The 16,288-nt window shown below is 46.9% G+C and overlaps 6 protein-coding genes across 6 annotated transcripts; 3 read left to right on the top strand and 3 right to left on the bottom strand.

Moving 5' to 3' along the window:
* Nucleotides 1–778: 778 nt before the first annotated feature.
* Nucleotides 779–1,739, bottom strand: N7503_001763 (uncharacterized protein; the record flags this gene model as incomplete). Its single annotated transcript, XM_057061310.1, has 3 exons — nucleotides 779–1,343; nucleotides 1,405–1,659; nucleotides 1,708–1,739. 3 exons carry the CDS (start codon nucleotides 1,737–1,739, stop codon nucleotides 779–781), a joined length of 852 nt encoding a protein of 283 aa, XP_056925272.1.
* A 4,522-nt stretch (nucleotides 1,740–6,261) lies between these two features.
* Nucleotides 6,262–7,092, top strand: N7503_001764 (glycoside hydrolase family 128 protein; the record flags this gene model as incomplete). Its single annotated transcript, XM_057061311.1, has 1 exon — nucleotides 6,262–7,092. The coding sequence occupies one exon, from the start codon at nucleotides 6,262–6,264 to the stop codon at nucleotides 7,090–7,092; it is 831 nt and encodes a 276-aa protein (XP_056925273.1).
* A 1,197-nt stretch (nucleotides 7,093–8,289) lies between these two features.
* Nucleotides 8,290–8,709, top strand: N7503_001765 (uncharacterized protein; the record flags this gene model as incomplete). Its single annotated transcript, XM_057061312.1, has 2 exons — nucleotides 8,290–8,479; nucleotides 8,552–8,709. The coding sequence occupies 2 exons, from the start codon at nucleotides 8,290–8,292 to the stop codon at nucleotides 8,707–8,709; spliced, it is 348 nt and encodes a 115-aa protein (XP_056925274.1).
* A 631-nt stretch (nucleotides 8,710–9,340) lies between these two features.
* N7503_001766 (uncharacterized protein) lies at nucleotides 9,341–11,405 on the bottom strand (the record flags this gene model as incomplete). Its single annotated transcript, XM_057061313.1, has 5 exons — nucleotides 9,341–9,911; nucleotides 9,970–10,290; nucleotides 10,352–10,476; nucleotides 10,530–11,332; nucleotides 11,381–11,405. 5 exons carry the CDS (start codon nucleotides 11,403–11,405, stop codon nucleotides 9,341–9,343), a joined length of 1,845 nt encoding a protein of 614 aa, XP_056925275.1.
* Nucleotides 11,406–12,562: 1,157 nt separating this feature from the next.
* Nucleotides 12,563–13,585, bottom strand: N7503_001767 (transcription factor domain-containing protein; the record flags this gene model as incomplete). Its single annotated transcript, XM_057061314.1, has 1 exon — nucleotides 12,563–13,585. One exon carries the CDS (start codon nucleotides 13,583–13,585, stop codon nucleotides 12,563–12,565), a length of 1,023 nt encoding a protein of 340 aa, XP_056925276.1.
* A 1,074-nt stretch (nucleotides 13,586–14,659) lies between these two features.
* N7503_001768 (MCT family MFS transporter) lies at nucleotides 14,660–16,150 on the top strand (the record flags this gene model as incomplete). Its single annotated transcript, XM_057061315.1, has 4 exons — nucleotides 14,660–15,419; nucleotides 15,484–15,589; nucleotides 15,650–15,925; nucleotides 15,982–16,150. Coding segments are annotated over 4 exons (1,305 nt in total), but the record flags the coding sequence as incomplete, so codon positions are not given.
* Between the last annotated feature and the right edge of the window lie 138 nt (nucleotides 16,151–16,288).

Raw genomic sequence — 16,288 nt, forward strand, 5'->3', positions numbered from 1 at the left:
TTGAGCACTTATATTTCTTACCTAGTGTCGCGCAACCGAAAACCGGCAATCATCCGTTGCCCTACTAGGCTAGGCTAATCGATGTACTAAAGTGCTTCTTCAGCATATGGCTTAAGTATAGCTAAGCGGACGGGAAGCCCTATTCTCCAGAATTCCCACCCTCTGGTGCTATATGCTTGTAGTCATTTTATAGCGAAATATATCTGTAGGGAAGTAAAAGGCCAAATAAGAAGATAGTAGAGAAGATACGAATTGAATATTAAATAGTACTAAAATTGGTATGGATTTAGAGTCCAAGGCAATATGGTTCATATTAATTGCAAAACCGATTCTTCATTCAGGAAGGAAAGAATCTAAAAGATAGACATTCTCCTTCTCCCTTGATATACAGAGATTCAATGCTCAGAGAACTGCTCATTATGAGCTCACATCTCGCGAATCACTTTGTCATGGACTTGCTCTAGACGAGTTCAGAGCTCACTCTTGATCTAGACGCTGAATCAGAAGTGATTCAGCACCGTTTCGGGATATGTTATTATTCATACCTTAGAAAATTGGGAATCGCCTTTCTTTCTTTCATGTGATAAAAAGGCGAGAGCCGCTGTAGCGTCGCGTGGCCGGACTGGGAGCGAGTGAGAAAACATCCTCCGTCATGTTCTGGCCTCGAGGCTCGAATGTAGTAGATTTCACCTTAAAAAGAGATGACTTGACTTTATCTTTATGTTGCATTATAATCTTCCAGTGTTATACTTTCCAGTAGAGTAGTAAATAGAAGTACTTACTCGAGTGCGCCTAGTAGAGGTTCACTTTCCCTATCTGCTACAGCCATCTTCACCGACCCCCAATTCCTCACCAAACAGAGCAACGATATCTGCACTAGGGCAAACACCGCATTATTCACCGCTGCCCACCCCACCATCTGATACCAGCTCACGAACGTCAAGAACCCATACGCGATTACATCCCTAAATGACAGATCCAGGAACCTCACTCGCATCGTCCACGAAATCGCCATCACACTGAAAATGACGCCCTGGGCTAGGAGCCCTAGGAGACTGAGGGATTTCAAGTCCCCTATGGGCAGGGCACGAATAGCTCGCGCTTGGCAAGGGAGTGCAGCGAGAGCCAGGATCGTGACGATAGGATTCATGAACATCGCGTGGTAGCCGCTGAAGAGAGCCTCGCCCCCATTGCGCCATTCCGGGGGGCCAAAGAAATCATGATCGATAGCATCAATAAAAAGTGGTATAATAGAAATGAGGGCGAAGAGCATATAGACCGTCAGCAGCACAAATTTATACATGGTGCGATTATCGGATGGGAACCATAGACATAGGAGAAAGCTATTCTTGTTAGGATTTTACTGGGAAAACTTTGGTACAAGAGGGGTTAGAGAAAATTTACAGGAGGAAATGTAGGGCCCAAACTAGGGTGAGCTGGGCTAGGTTTAGCCAGTCACCGGTCGTTACAGGGGTTTCGACGAAGAGATCCGTCCCGCCTTTGTGATTCACTAGGATGAAGAAACCTATTGTGAATTGCTCGGTCGCACTGATGAGGTTCAGCAGCAGGTAGCTGAGCGAGATGCCCTGGCAGTTCCCGTGAACCCAGATGCGGTGCAGCTGGGGCAAGTAGGAAGCCCCGCTGAGCAAGATGAGAATTCTAAATAGGAGTGAGCCTCTTGCCTTGAATAGTATTCTAGTAACGCACATTCTCAGCCAGTCCGGGACGGATTTTGCCATCTTTTGCAAGATTGGATAAGGGTAAAATGGGATTTTCAAAAATGCGGGGAAATGAAGAAAGCTACTGTCAGTCGATTCATTGGTCGATTTATCGGGCCGGGCTTCTTATCCTTATACCCTCAAAGACAGGCGAATCGCTGTAATTGATATCCACCCTGGCTAAATAAGCCCCACTCAGTACTTAACCTAGCCAGAAGACGGACAGGACCTCAACAATAGTATAGATAACCATCTGGTTCTTGCGCCTGACGCCAGTTGGCGGTCTCCCCGCCGGGCTGTACGACTAGGGTCTTTTGACCACTTAGCGTTCCTGGTGTCATGTAGGCCCACGCCTTTGGGAATCACTATGTAATGCCACCTAGACAGCCAGGAGCGGATGATGTGAACAACGACTCCTACTCAGGAAAACCTTTTGTGGGCTACAATACATTTGTCTAGCTGAGTCTCGCGCTAGATGTCGCTACATACTATTCAACGCACTTAAGCCACACGTCGGTCACTTATTATTTTTATTGGTAAATATACGCCAATCCTGACTGTTGTATGTAAAGGCTGTACTAATTTTAGCGGCCATAATAGCAGAGTGCAACGCCGAACGTTAGGTTTCAAAAAACTATAGAACACCAATCATAGAGCCTGATTAGAGCCGTGTTACTAGCAGCCAAGATCAGGAATCATTGCCAAGTAACATAGACATTCCGCACTAAGCCACAAAACGTGCTAAAGAAGGTCTTGATAATCAACAAGTGCAGGATGGATGTAAAAAAACCGCTTTCTGTCGCATCAATGCAAGAACGTGGCAGAGTATCCTTTGCCAAGGGAGCCTTGACCCTATCTAGCTACGCAGCCTCCAAAGGAAGTCGAGTCGCTCTTTGTGAGTAGCCAGTCGAATTTTATTGTGATTAGGTAGCTAATCGAAGCAAAAAAAAGATATACATACAACAGTCAGGATTCGCATGTGGTCACCCACCATACTACTAACTAACCGGCGTGTGGCTTAAGTACGGCTGAGCGGACGGGAAGCCCTGTTCTCCACACCCTATGGTCGTATGTACCAGGATGAGTATGGAAATGAAATATATAGTCTTAAATATATGGAATGTGCTAGCATACTGTAAAGCGCGAGTGACGGTGCAGATCATCGCCGGCCGTATAATTAGCGCTTCGTAGTTATCAAACAACCAGTTGTGCTAAAATATGGGAAGCAAGAAGTGAGGCATGAGACTGCCTTCTAAAATCTCCTACCAATCAATTATCATAGAGCAGGTGATTAGGTAGGATATTTAAGATACATATAATGTGAGACCCGCAACCCAATTTCAGATCTTGGCCATGGATGCAAAGTTGAGAAATGCTGCACAAGTTCGCGACGACTTTACAAAGCCGCAGAGGAACACGCTAGAGCTTTACTACGTAGAAGGATACTTTTTCAAATTCCAGAAACTCTTTTTCGGCAATGTCTTCCGGTATTTCCTCGCCGCGGAAGATTGCTATGCAGAGCTTGAGTGTGATCTCATACCCACTTCCAGCATACCCGATCATGTTGTAACCATAGACCATATTCGCAAGGGAATCTAATATATGCGCTTCGAAGGAAGTCTGTTGGTCGGGCGTGAGCTGGGTTTGAAGGATGGCACATAGTTGGTTTCCGAGTATAATGATCTCAGCGAAGGTGGTCTCAGGGTCGAATCCGTTTGTGACAATTCTTTAGTCGTAAACATCATCCATCGCAACGTTTAAATGAGCCTGAACGCCGTGTACACTGGTAGTGACAAATCTGCGGTCTTCTCGAAGCTTCGACTTCACCTACTGGGATAGATTTTTGAAGGAGAAAATTCGTACTCTGACTACTTGGTTCGAGAAGGCATTTTGGTTTCCAATAAATTGAAGCAGGGTGATTTGGCTCGGATTGAGAGAAGTTAGAGGGTGGAAGTATATCTGCAGACCATCCACCATATTGACGTTCCGAAGCACGCTTAGTACCTTCAAGGTAACCCAAAGAGGACCACCAGCCAAGGGTAGGCGCGAATTCGAAAACCGGGAGCAGTGATAATAGCAAGTACATTACCAGGTACCTACTTGCTCATTAAGATGTACTTGCAGGTCATAAGTAGGGGCTGATTCACTTGGAGTTGAGTGTCAATTAAATTGAACCCGAGATAACTTAGGCTAAAGTCTTGCTTCACCAGTGTTGCGATATATTTTGACTTGCTAATATAATTCAAGTCATATGAGATGTCATTCAATACCCGAGAAACCTGGTATAATTATACTCAAATTATAATCACTGCTTTACACCATTGTGGGCAGGGAGGTGTCTACCCTGTGAAGTTCTAAAGACACTTTCTTATCAGTATGAAAGGTTTAGATATTGGAGATAAAGTACAGCACAGGCGCCTTCTGTCATGTTGTTTACGTAGGCTGCGCTGGCAGGCCCATCGTGTTCGTCATACTTCAAGACCGAGGCCAACGGACAGGCCCCGAGCAATGGGCAGCCCCATAATGCCTAATACATTACGAGTTACGTGAACTGATTCCCTAATAAATCCCAGAAGTGCGCGCCAAGAATAAGGTTGCCACTAATCTACAACATGCGACCGACCTAGTCCGAAAGAAGATTACCACGATCGTAGAGAAAATTTAGTTCCCCGCCAAGCAGCCTAACAATTTAAGGAACCATGAACTGTTCTCTTTTGAGGAGAGTGGTTACCCTATGAACGTTCATACCCAGGCCACCATGAACGCCATCGGTCATTTTCGCTACGGTTTCCAAGTCGCCGAGACCAATGAATCCATGCCCATGTACCTATAGGACCTGCAGGACCCAAATATCCACACCGATTACAATACAAACCTTTCTTACAAAAAATCTCAAAGTTGCGACCGGGTGGGAAGGAATATCCAGAAGAAAGTAGCAGCGGGAAAGCGAATTTCCATGCCTCTGCGGCCCTTTGTGATCGCCGTATGGAGTACAGTCGGAGTACAACGGAGATGATCAGGTACACTGAGTAGTGACCCCCACCACCGTAGGGTTAAAGAGCCCTAAGCCCAGGCCCAGCGAATGGGAATAGATGGGGCACCGTTTGCCGGCGTCGCAGTGCGGTGAGGCTTATTCCACCTGCGGGGAGGGACGCGAAAGCAAAGACCAGGGGAAATGCTGGTGTTTCAGGTGATGGGGCTTATAGGCTTCGTCAGAAGCAAGGAGAGTTGACGCTAAAGGGGTTCTAGAAGCAAGGTTCTGGGCATGAAACATGGCGATCGGGGGCTATCGGGCAGGATCGAGCGGGGTTGGCCGGCATTGTTCCGACGCGTTCATTTCGGCAGTTTTGCGATGTGTCAGATTTTGAGCAATGAAGGAGAACATAGGATATTGGCATTGTGTGTCTAAGTCTCTAACGTACAAAAATTGAGTCTCACCACAGACAGGGGTATAATTTCCAGTTTCTTTTGTTTTTTTCTGTGTAGTTTCATTTCCATAAGCCCATGTGGCACGGGTGTCCTATCAGGGCGGTTGCCCTGACGTCGATCCATGGATGGCGTAGTCAGCGCCACCGGATCTCCAATCCTGTCGAGTGCCTACGCAACCTTGTCCACGGTACATCAAATCACGTCTCCACTTTTCTTTGCTTCCCACAAATGGAGCTAATCAAACATGTGAGCTGTCCTTTGGCAGAATTCTCCAATTCCGAGCTCTCCATTGCCCTCATTGAGCTCATCTTGACGTGTTTAATATATCACCGGCGCTAGCATACTTCGCCATAGACGCAGAGAAAGGACCACCCCGAAATTCAATACAGTCAACGCAGCCCGCGACTGATTGTCTGGGCATGTCAACAGGAGCCCCGTGTCACCGGTCCAGCCCTTTGTGGAGCAGTAATAGATCTTCCTTGTGGAGCGGATACATAACCCGATTAAGGAGGAGAAGACAATTGAAAAGAATTAAACGACACTAGGCTCCACTTTAGGTGAATGTGAATTGTAAGAGCAATGCTCAAGGTAATCCACAGGCCAATCACATCTTCTCTAGTGACTGTCAGTCGGGTCTCCGTTCCCCATGTCCAGTCATACACTTTCCCTGGTTTCTCTGTGCGATGTGGTCTCTGGTAACCTATAGAGAAGGATCACAAGAAAAATGATCTAAAACAGACCCAGAAAAGGTCCTTTCAATCCAATCATGAAGCTTTTCTTTTGTCCCGCCACTCCACTCCAGCAAAAAGTAAATAAGCAGAGACGGGCCTGGTCCCAGTGAAGTACCGTGCGTGGTTTGACGCACATTTGACGCGCCGGTGATTTAACCTCTCGCATCCCCCTTCGTTTCGTCCTCTTCCCTTCCTTTTGCAGTGCATCTCATTCATTCCTTCGGGTCTTTTTCCAGTCCCTTTTTGCCATCTAGTTACCTGTGCCGTGCACGGTCTAGAGCGCCCTTCCTTTCTCTATCCACTCCTTTCAATTCGAGAACAGGTTTCTCCATTTATTCGGTCTCATCCACTCCTTCGGTGACCAAAACAAATCAGCACTCAAAATGGTTTCCTTCACCAGCATTCTCACTGCAGGCCTGTTGGCCACCACTGCCCTCGCTGTGCCCCACAACATGCACATGCACCGGGATCTGCACAAGATGCAGAAGCGCACCTCCACCAAGCGTGGAGCTGCTTACAACGACGTTTCTACCGTCACCACTCTCGCCGAGACCGGCACTATCAGCTGGGCCTACAACTGGGTTTTCACCACTGACACCGGTCTCCCCTCTGGCGTCGAATACGTCCCCATGCTTTGGGGCACCAGCTTCTTCAGTGGCTGGCTCTCGGCCATCGAGACCATCCTGTCCAGCGGAAGTGACTACATCATGGGTTTCAACGAGCCGGACATGGCCTCCCAGGCTGACATGACCCCCTCCGAGGCTGCTGGTTACTACATGCAGTACATCACCCCGTTCTCCGGATCCGCCAAGCTGATCTCCCCCGCCGTGACCTCTTCGTCTACCGATGGTCAGGGTCTGAGCTGGTTCGAGGAGTTCATGACCGACTGCTCCTCTTGCAACATTACCGGCCTGGCTGTTCACTGGTACGGTGACTCGATTGACGACCTCAAGACTTTCGTCGAGGACGCCGTCAGCACTGCCACCAACTACGGCTTGGAGGAGGTGTGGGTCACTGAGTTTGCCCTGAACGCTGATGTTTCTGGTGTTGTCGATCAGTCCACCACTGCGGAATTCGTAACCGAGGCTGTTGCTTGGCTGGATGCGCAGTCTGGCGTTACTCGCTACTCGTACTTCATGTGTGCTGACAACTACCTGCTCACCGATGGTGCGCTGAACTCCGTGGGCTCTGCTTACACCTCGAGTTCCGTTTAAGGGCGTTATATGCTGTATGATGGGGTGGGGATGAGGGGATGAGGGGATGTTGAACGAACACAGAATGGGAGTTATCGGCGTCATTATCGGACGGGACTACGGTCTCGACTTCTTTCGGCGCAAAGGATGGGTCTCATCTGGGTTCTTTGTTCTTTTTTTGTTTTTTTTTTCTCTCAACCTTGTTGTCCTGATTTTCATGTGAATATCATAGAGAAAAGAAGCAAATATGAGATGAAAAGAAATATCAGTGAAAAAGACCTCTAATCTTAGTACCAAGGCAGTGAACCTTCTAAAGAGAAGCCCGAGATATATATTGAGGAGTGGAGATCGTATTCGTCCCACAACAGTATGAACTTTTGAAGTATTCAGAAACTTTACTCCCCGAACCAAGCTACTAGGTTACCTTGAATTAGACATGGACCAATTTTTTTTATTTTTATTTTTTTAACATAATATCGCACTCCAAACCTGAGTTACGTGCAAGCAAAAGGCTTGATTGTCCAGGCCGTTTTAAACCAGACTTTGACTACATGTACTATTTCCATACTCTCCCAAATACATACGACCATAGGGTGTGGAGAACAGGGCTTCCCGTCCGCTCAGCCGTACTTAAGCCACACGCCGGTTAGTTAGTAGTATGGTGGGTGACCACATGCGAATCCTAACTGTTGTATGTTTTTGTTTTTGTTCTTTGCTTGGCCTGGAATAGTGCCATTGCAGCCTTACTCTTCAGTTCATTCGGGCCCCTTTACCTAAGCGCTCGGAAGCCCTCTATTCTTCACTTGAATGCCCTGAACAACCCTCAATCATGAACGTATGCATCTCGCTAATATTGCGGTTTCTCTTGCTCTCTTCTTAGCGCCTTTTACCACCTGATTGGCTACCGCTGAAGAAACAGATACGTTGTGGCTATCGCCACTCTGATCTAGTCTTCTTGATGTCTTTATTACGGCGCAATCAGTATACTGACAGCGAATATAATACGCGAAGGAACGTAAGGAACATATAAATCACTACTTCTACGGTTTGAATGGTGAATGGATCAACTAGATCGTCGATTGCCCTGCTGATAGTAATCAATATATGGGAAAGGGTGTGACCCGTAGCGGACCCATCATATCAATCTTAGGTAAATAAAGTGAACTAGCACCTGCTGTTTGGAATAACACACTCTCCAATACCAATCGAATTTTCATAATGAAGGCTTCTATTCTTCTTCTTGCCGCCTCCGCTGGCGTTGTCCTGGCCCAGCCTGCTTCCCTCGCCGAGCGTGGCTACTCTACAGGTGTCTGCCCTACCTATGGCAACCCTTTCGAGCCTACTGCTGCGTGCTGTTACTATACGAATCGGCCTGACACAGGCTATTCTGCTGTTGTCTGCTTAAAGGGTAAGATACCCCCAGCCGCCATGAATATACTCAATAGGGACCAATTCTTGCTGACTTACATCGAATAAATAGCTACCAGTACAAATACTACCGCCGACTTTACAGAGAACTGCCGCCAAACCAATCCTACTGCCCGACCCCGGTGCTGCCCCAAGGCTGCGGTTGCCAAGGATGCGAGCGACATGGACCATAAAGATTTGCTCTGCCAAGACCCTAAGGTTGTTAACTAGAGCTTTTGATTCATAGCTCCCGCGAAAATGGCTGTATGTACAATAAATGCAATGGAATATTTAGTAATTTAATACAAAGTCTTTTCCTACACCCTCTTTTTTATGTAGTAATCCATGAAAAAGGCCAACTTGTACAGGAACTCTATGGGGACCTCCCTTCGCTTTTGCTTCTCGTACGCCTAGAAATATTGGAGAGTTGGAAAAATTGTGTAAACATCTAGGGGTACCACTCCTATTCGCGTAGCGAGACGAAGAGGACCTCTGAGTCAAAGGTGTCCCACGGGGATCGGCTAGTTCGACGAATATGTAATAAATACCTTAATATCACTTTATTTGACCAATTTGGGAACTTGCCATCCCATGTAACGAATCATGATGTCAACCTATCCTAGTTCAACGCGCTGGCGATGTGGTTGACTATTTGATTCCAATGACGGAAGACCTGCATCTCTGTGTTACTAGGACCTTAAAATTACTACCCTTGGGCCGCGGGGGGGGGGGGGGTATTAATAGCCAGGGCATATAGATCCCCCAGAAGCCCTTGGGAACACTGAATCGATATAGGGTTCATGTGAATCTTTATTTTCATCTTCATAGATTAGGAATACAAAACATCGACGGCATAGTCGCCTTAGGTATCAGGATGCATCTCACTCCACTCAGCATAGCTAAGACTCTGATTCAAAGCCAGAGAGGGGTCCAACACAAAGTCATCTGAGATACCTTCAGTGATGCTGCCATCCCAGCAGTGCTCCTGGAAGCATTTCTCACAAGCTTGAGGCCTCTTAATATCCATACGTTGTAAGCTCCGATCGATTGCTGCACACCCGAGACAATCCACCCAGGATTTGCTGAGAGTTCCATTCCCCTGAGTCAGCAGGTTGAAGCTGTTCTCCAAGATACCGTCAAACTCCGTGTATGACATATTGCCAGTTGCCCAGGAGTAGTTGCTGTACCAGCTATAGGGTGAATTAGCAAAATAAGCGACAATTGGAGAGGTAGCATCGCGAGTTGTTGTGAGGTTCGTGTCGCAGCCGAATAAAACAGGCTTCAATGTGTAGTTCCGTGCTAGCATCTCTGAGACCGGTGGCACTTCTGGGAAGGGCAGACCATTTTCCTTAGCACGGTTGTAAGTATCCCAGATGTTGGTGCCGTTGTTCCAGCTGTATGGGGCAGAGTCGGCGTCGTCATCCCAGGCCATGCTAGGTGATGGTAAGTTATAAAGAATTCATAGAGGGGAGGACGGTTGTAATGGCTTACATGAAGTCAACCTTTCGCTCAGGTTGAATAAAAGGCCAGAATGGTACTGATTGCCCCACTTCGGAGCCGTCGGCAAAGGTGATGTTCTCCTCACTGTTGAAAGGATTGGGGATTGAAGGGTTGCTGATTTGTGCTAGCGTGTAACCATAAGCCTCCTTGAAATAGTTGTTCAGATAGGACAGCGACGAAATTCCGGTCAAAAAGCTATCGGAATCTCGTTTTTCAAGATCATGACGTTTTGAAAATTGCCCAAGGGTCCCGTTCGTAGTCGCTCCTAACCACCAGCTGTTCCATGCACTCGCTGCGGAGCCCATCACGAAACTTGAAACCTTAATTAGCTTTGGGTAAATCCGGTAAATCACTCGTAGTTCATGTCACGAACCTAGCTTGATCGAGATTTCTCACGCATTTCTCAGCGGTGTTGTTTTCATTGGGAACCGTGCCAATATATTCCATGGGCACAAATCCAAAGTCCCAGGACCCAAACTCGAAGGGATTCCATTCAAACTGTTTAAAGTCAACCACTTCGAAAAGAATACCACGATACTGACGTCACTTACCCATGGGGAAGTTGGGGAAGGAGAGTAAAGGCCATCTAGGACCTCTGAACTCTTGTTAATGCTGCTGCAGATAAGCATTGGCATTGGCCCAGAGAAATTCTTAAAGCCCGGCTGTTCAGCAATAGACGACCACGTGCGATTGACTCCAGGGACAAATTGATAAGCAAAGCCGCGACCGAGAAAGTCGGCAGTAGACACATTGAACCCAACTTCAACCTTTTCGGCTATCGTTTCGAGATATGCAGTGACGGGGGCAGCGTACTCCGTGAAGTTGGCCGCGTCGAACCGATTAATATCTACATGCCACTCCTTGACATGTTCGTAAATTGGGGCATAATCACTGAATGCCGTGGAGGCAGTAGGCCAAGATCCACCGGAAAGTCCCGCCATATAAGTCAAGCTTTGAAAAAGACCGCCAACCTTGGCCTCTTTGGAACCTGGAGTCCGCTCATCAATGGCTTGGAGGCCACCAATGCCGGTGTATGCTGAGCGCCAGCCACCACCGCTGGTGGCCCAGGCAATCACTGGCACATTGTAGTCAGGATCCTCATGAATTCTTTGCGCATACTCTATCAAATTGAAATCTGACAGATTCAATCGACCTAAATAGGCACTGAGTGAATCGGCAACGATTGCTTTACGACCGTGAACCCATTCAGACTCGGCTTGAGATATTTGGCGAGGCTGACGAACAAGCTGTATGTCTGGGGGGCAGTCAACGTAGTACGGTGCGTAACTCTTTGCATGATTGCTGCTGCTAAGCGGAGCATCACTAGCTGTCGCTGCGACAACAGTGAGGGAAGCTGGTATTGATTAGCACTTATCATGTAAGACCAGAGCTTCAGTCTCACCTGCAAGGGCGATAGGAAATATCATTGTGTGATTTTCAGTTGTTGGAAATCATTCAACTGTCAAAGATTTGACGGGTATTTATACACAGCAAGCCTTGATGCATATAACCTGGCCTGCTGCCTGGGAAATGCAGACGAATACTACATTCCTTAATTGGGGTCTATTCGCGCATTCTACGTCAATACTATTACTCCAGGATCCACCCGAGGCTGAGCAAAATGATGCGCTCGTAATCTGAGATCATCGTATGACTCTATGGTAAGCTTCGAAGTGATTTTCGGTCGCTTGGCGCATTAGAGTTGGGTCCTCGGATCACTCGCCTTATTCGGGAAATCATCGTCGGTCAAGGTCAGCGAACCTTGAAGGCAATACGGAACAGGTACAGCAATGTCACAACGCAAATTCAAAATATTCATTCGATATCATTTGATAGCCTTTTCTCTCAATTTGGAAATGGGTTTGCCTACTTTCGGGGTTCTTTGTTGTCAAATCCGTACTAAGAGAGCAAGAATATTTGTCAAATTCTTTTCAATGATTCTTAGCCTTCAGCCCAGCGTGCTGCGAGGGGCCAAACCCAAATTAAGATCGAAATAACCAAGGACCGGTTCGAAAGTCTTGTTCTGAAGAGCATGCCCAAAAAGGTTAGCAGTTCGCACAAGCGGTGGGCGTTCCCAGTGGCAGTAATGGCCGACCGATCCGGTGGCCAAATCAGGCTTAGTGTGCCTATTTGGAGTGTTTGCTTGTTTCATCGCCAACGAATCTATAGGACTCTTCCATGCCCGTGTTCATCTCCAAGTCCATAGCTCTGTGCTCATTACTAAGGAGGTAAACCTTACTGAGATTTTGGCAACCATGCTAACTTAAAGCGATTCCTGAGCAGGAGCTTCATCAAAGATGTGAGAAAAGCCTTTTGTTCTGCGCTGTACACATTGTGAATTCGAGGTATTATTATGCTATAGGAACAGAACATTTGCCCATAGATGATCTTTGATATGAAGATTGTCGAGAACTAAGTCTTGGGTAACTACAGGTAGGCAGTCTCTACCATTCGTCAGAGCCATGTTCAATCGATGCTTTATAACCGGTGCTTGGATTAAATTTTAGGCAGGCACTGCGATACCTCTTAGTCTGTTAGCAAATTCTTTATCATCTCTCAGAAGACCGCCAAGCAAAATTGATAATCAAAATAACACCACCTCTTTCCCTAGGTGCGAAAAATACACATCCCACGGCAAGGAGGTTTCAGAAGCCCAGAAATTAAGCAAGTATTCCCGAGCTCGTGTATAATTGCCCATTCCAAAGCATTGCATATTGTTCATCCGATTTTGGATGTATTGGCGTTCGCTAATGATCTCAGTTTCGCAACCGGCGGTGAATATTGGCCACAAGATTAAAATGTTTGCCGGGGAGAAGGACCCTATCCGTCGAATGGAGTCGATGATACTCATGACATCCTCCCTGACCTTGACGTGGTTCCGCGAAAGGTTCTGAACTCGGCGGTGGAGGTATAGCAAAGCGGAGTGGACAAAAGCAAGGTGGGTATAGTGAAGCTCTATAGCCAGATCTCCCATGCTGTCTAGCTTTGCTTCCGAGACAGTCGCACCAATGAGACGAGAGATCTTGGCCTCAAGTATCTCTAATTCTGAAGTCATTGACAATTGCTCCTGGCACTTCGCTAGCTGTGGCAACTGTGCAAGAAATGGCGCCAACTCTAAGGAATAGCCACAAATATCATCGATCTCATCAACGGATTGATTTGAGACTTGGGTCAAAAACTCACTTTGGACCGTGCGAAGTCCCGAAAACCCCGCCAGAACATCCATAGTTATGCACCACTTCACCAAACATTGGGCGTAAGGATCGATGCGGGAATTTTCCTTCTGGTGCTCCATAAATGCAGTAAGTAATCGAATGACACCATCAAGATGGACATTCCATATTTCCATATTTCCGTTGCAGACATCATTCGTGCACAGTGTCATTGCCGTAGTAACAGTTTCCGGTCGCAGCATCTCATTGTCATCTGCGAGAGCGGAACGTAAATTGGAGATGGCTAGATTGGTATATTTCAGACCGGCTACCATTGACCTTTGGTGCGTTTCTTTGGGGATGAGACGGCTGTGGTGACTGCAGGCTGCTGCCAGCAGTGCATAAAGAAGATGGGGTTTTTCTAGAGCGCCAGTGATCATTCTTTCGAGGAACATTGGTGGAGCCGCTGGGAACAATCTGGTAGCAGTCTCGGTTCGGAAAAGGTGCATAAAAAATCGAGATTCTGTGGTTGACAAGTATGGCGACAAATACATGAGCGGCTGCTGGATCACATTCCCGGCAGTTGTTATTGCATCCTGCAAAGGGACAATAGATCCATCCACGGATATGTGAGCATTGTCTTGGGAATATTGGGCAATGTTATGATTTCCGGGGCTGTTCTTGTCTGGTCTCTGGCTGATTATACCCAGTTTGTATATGCACCCTTTCGGATATCGTGTGCAACGTGAACATATGGGCTTACCCAAGTCGCACTTGAGATCAGGTTAGTAACATTCCTTGTCCATTAGGGATAGAAGGAAATTACTTTGACTTTTTTTCTGCGACATTCTGTACAGCCATCTCGTCTCCTTTGTAACCTATCGCCGCTAGACATTGATTGGTACCATTGGAAGAATGTGCGTTAAGACGGTGATCACGCGACCATAAGCATACAGGAAATGAACAGTCATCAAGCGTTAATCGTTAATCTTCAGCCATCGGGGTTAATTCCGCGAAGAGGGTCTTTATCGAGCCGGTGATCGTGGATTTTTAAAAAACCAATAAGCTCAACTTTCAGGTTACATAATATTTGCCGCATATTGAACTAAGTAATTAACGCTTGAAAAACGACCATCGGCTATATGACTAAGCTGAAGATTCATTCTCGATTACATCTCACGTCAGACTCATTCACCAGCCCAATGATGATGTCTGATCAGTCTTGGACCTATCCACAGACCCTTGGCATGCGGACTTCAGTCTATGTGAGTCATGGTGGCAGCTGTTCCGTACCCTCTCTTCTATGAATTGCCGTCTTTGATTCGTCAGATCGGTTATCTATCCCAAAAGGGCCTAGAGCCATGGGAATAGACATAATCTCTAATCTATGGACGTGCAGACGAAAAATTATAAAGAAACCTGTTTCTTCCACCGTAGTTTTCCTCTTGTGTTCGTATATTGGATGTCACCGAGACCGCCTTCTCAGGGGACACGGTAAGATGATAACTACGGCGACATCAACCACAGAGGCGAGATCAAACGACATATCGCTGGCGCTCATACCCGGCCCGATATCTGTGGGTCCAGACCATGACAACGATGGGACTCGTAACAGTGAGAGCATTGCATATGAATATCCTGAGGGTGGACTCGCAGCATGGATCGTGGTGGCTGGGTCCTGTATGATGCTGATGTGTACATTTGGTATGATGAGCACGGTAGGAGTTCTCCAGTCCCACTGGGAGACGCACCAGCTCCAGGGATACTCATCGAGTACAATTGGATGGATATCATCGGTCTTTGTGTTCCTCAATCTGTCACTCAGTGTTCAAGTTGGTCCACTGTTTGATCGTTATGGTCCAAGGTGGATGATGCTTATCGGTTCCGTGCTTTACGCTCTGTCCATCTTCATGTTAGGATCTTGTGAAAAGTACTATCAGTTCCTATTGTGTCTAGGGATGTTGGGTGGAGTGAGTAGCGCGTTAGTCTCCACACCGTGCATGGTTGTTCTTTCGCATTGGTTTCATCGACGCCGAGGGACTGCCACTGGCATCGCAATGGCTGGCTCGAGTCTTGGTGGAGTAGCCTTCCCTATGATTTTGAGACCGGCTCTGAAGCAGCTTGGCTGGGCATGGGCACTTAGACTTTTGGGATTCATTTTCGTGGTCTTCCTCGCTATTGGCAATATCTGCATCCGGAGCAGATTGCCGATCAAAACAGGAAAAGGAAATATTAATCTGCGATGCTTTACAGACTCCCGACTGATATGGGCCACTGTTGGAGCATTTTGTATGTTTTGAATGCCCCATCTCTAATTTTCACCCAATGAGTCAATTAAACTTACGCCATAAAGTCAGTGAAATCGTTCTCTTCGCCTCGCTGAGCATGATACCCTCTTATGCAATAGCCCAGGGCTTTGATTCGCAGACAGGTTTCTATTTACTGGCTGTATTCAATGCGTAGGTAATCCCATTTCCATCGAATATTTATATTCTTCATAAGACTGATAAGAAGCTCAGTGGTTCGGGATTCGGGCGGTGGCTTTCAGGAACTGCGTCTGATCACCTTGGACGTTTCAACACGATCTCAGTCATGATGGCAGTGACCACAATGCTCATTTTCATTTTGTGGTATCCATTTGGCCATCATATTGGCGTACTATACCCCTTTGTCGGTCTACTGGGATTTGGGACCGGAAGCATTCTCAGCCTGACCCCTGTATGCATCGGCCAAATCTGTACAACAGAAGAATTCGGGCAGTGGTATGGAACATGTTACTTATTCGCAAGTTTTGGGTGGGTTTAGTTTCCAAACTGATATCATGACCTTGCATGCTAACTCTCTGGACAAGGACTCTGATTGGAATACCCATAGGTGGACAGTTGCTCCAGGTGGCCGGTCCAACTCGCTTGGTAGCATGTATTGGTGGGTTACTTGGGATTTCCTTCATGAGCTTTGTTGTTGCCCGCTGGGCATGTCTAGGCTATGACTGGAAGTGGCAAGTAAAAGTATAAGTGAGCTATACTCCAGCGGCGTCTACTTCTCTTCGGATGTAACAAACAAAGGTAGAAGAATGCAATGATTGAACATACTTCAGAAAAAAATAGACAAAAAAAACAAGAACTGAGGCCAGGTTCTCATTTCTTCATGTCACCAGC

The sequence above is a fragment of the Penicillium pulvis genome (genome assembly GCF_028828015.1).
Source record: "Penicillium pulvis strain IBT 33274 chromosome Unknown contig_12_segment0_segment0, whole genome shotgun sequence".
NCBI classification, from domain to species: domain Eukaryota; kingdom Fungi; phylum Ascomycota; class Eurotiomycetes; order Eurotiales; family Aspergillaceae; genus Penicillium; species Penicillium pulvis.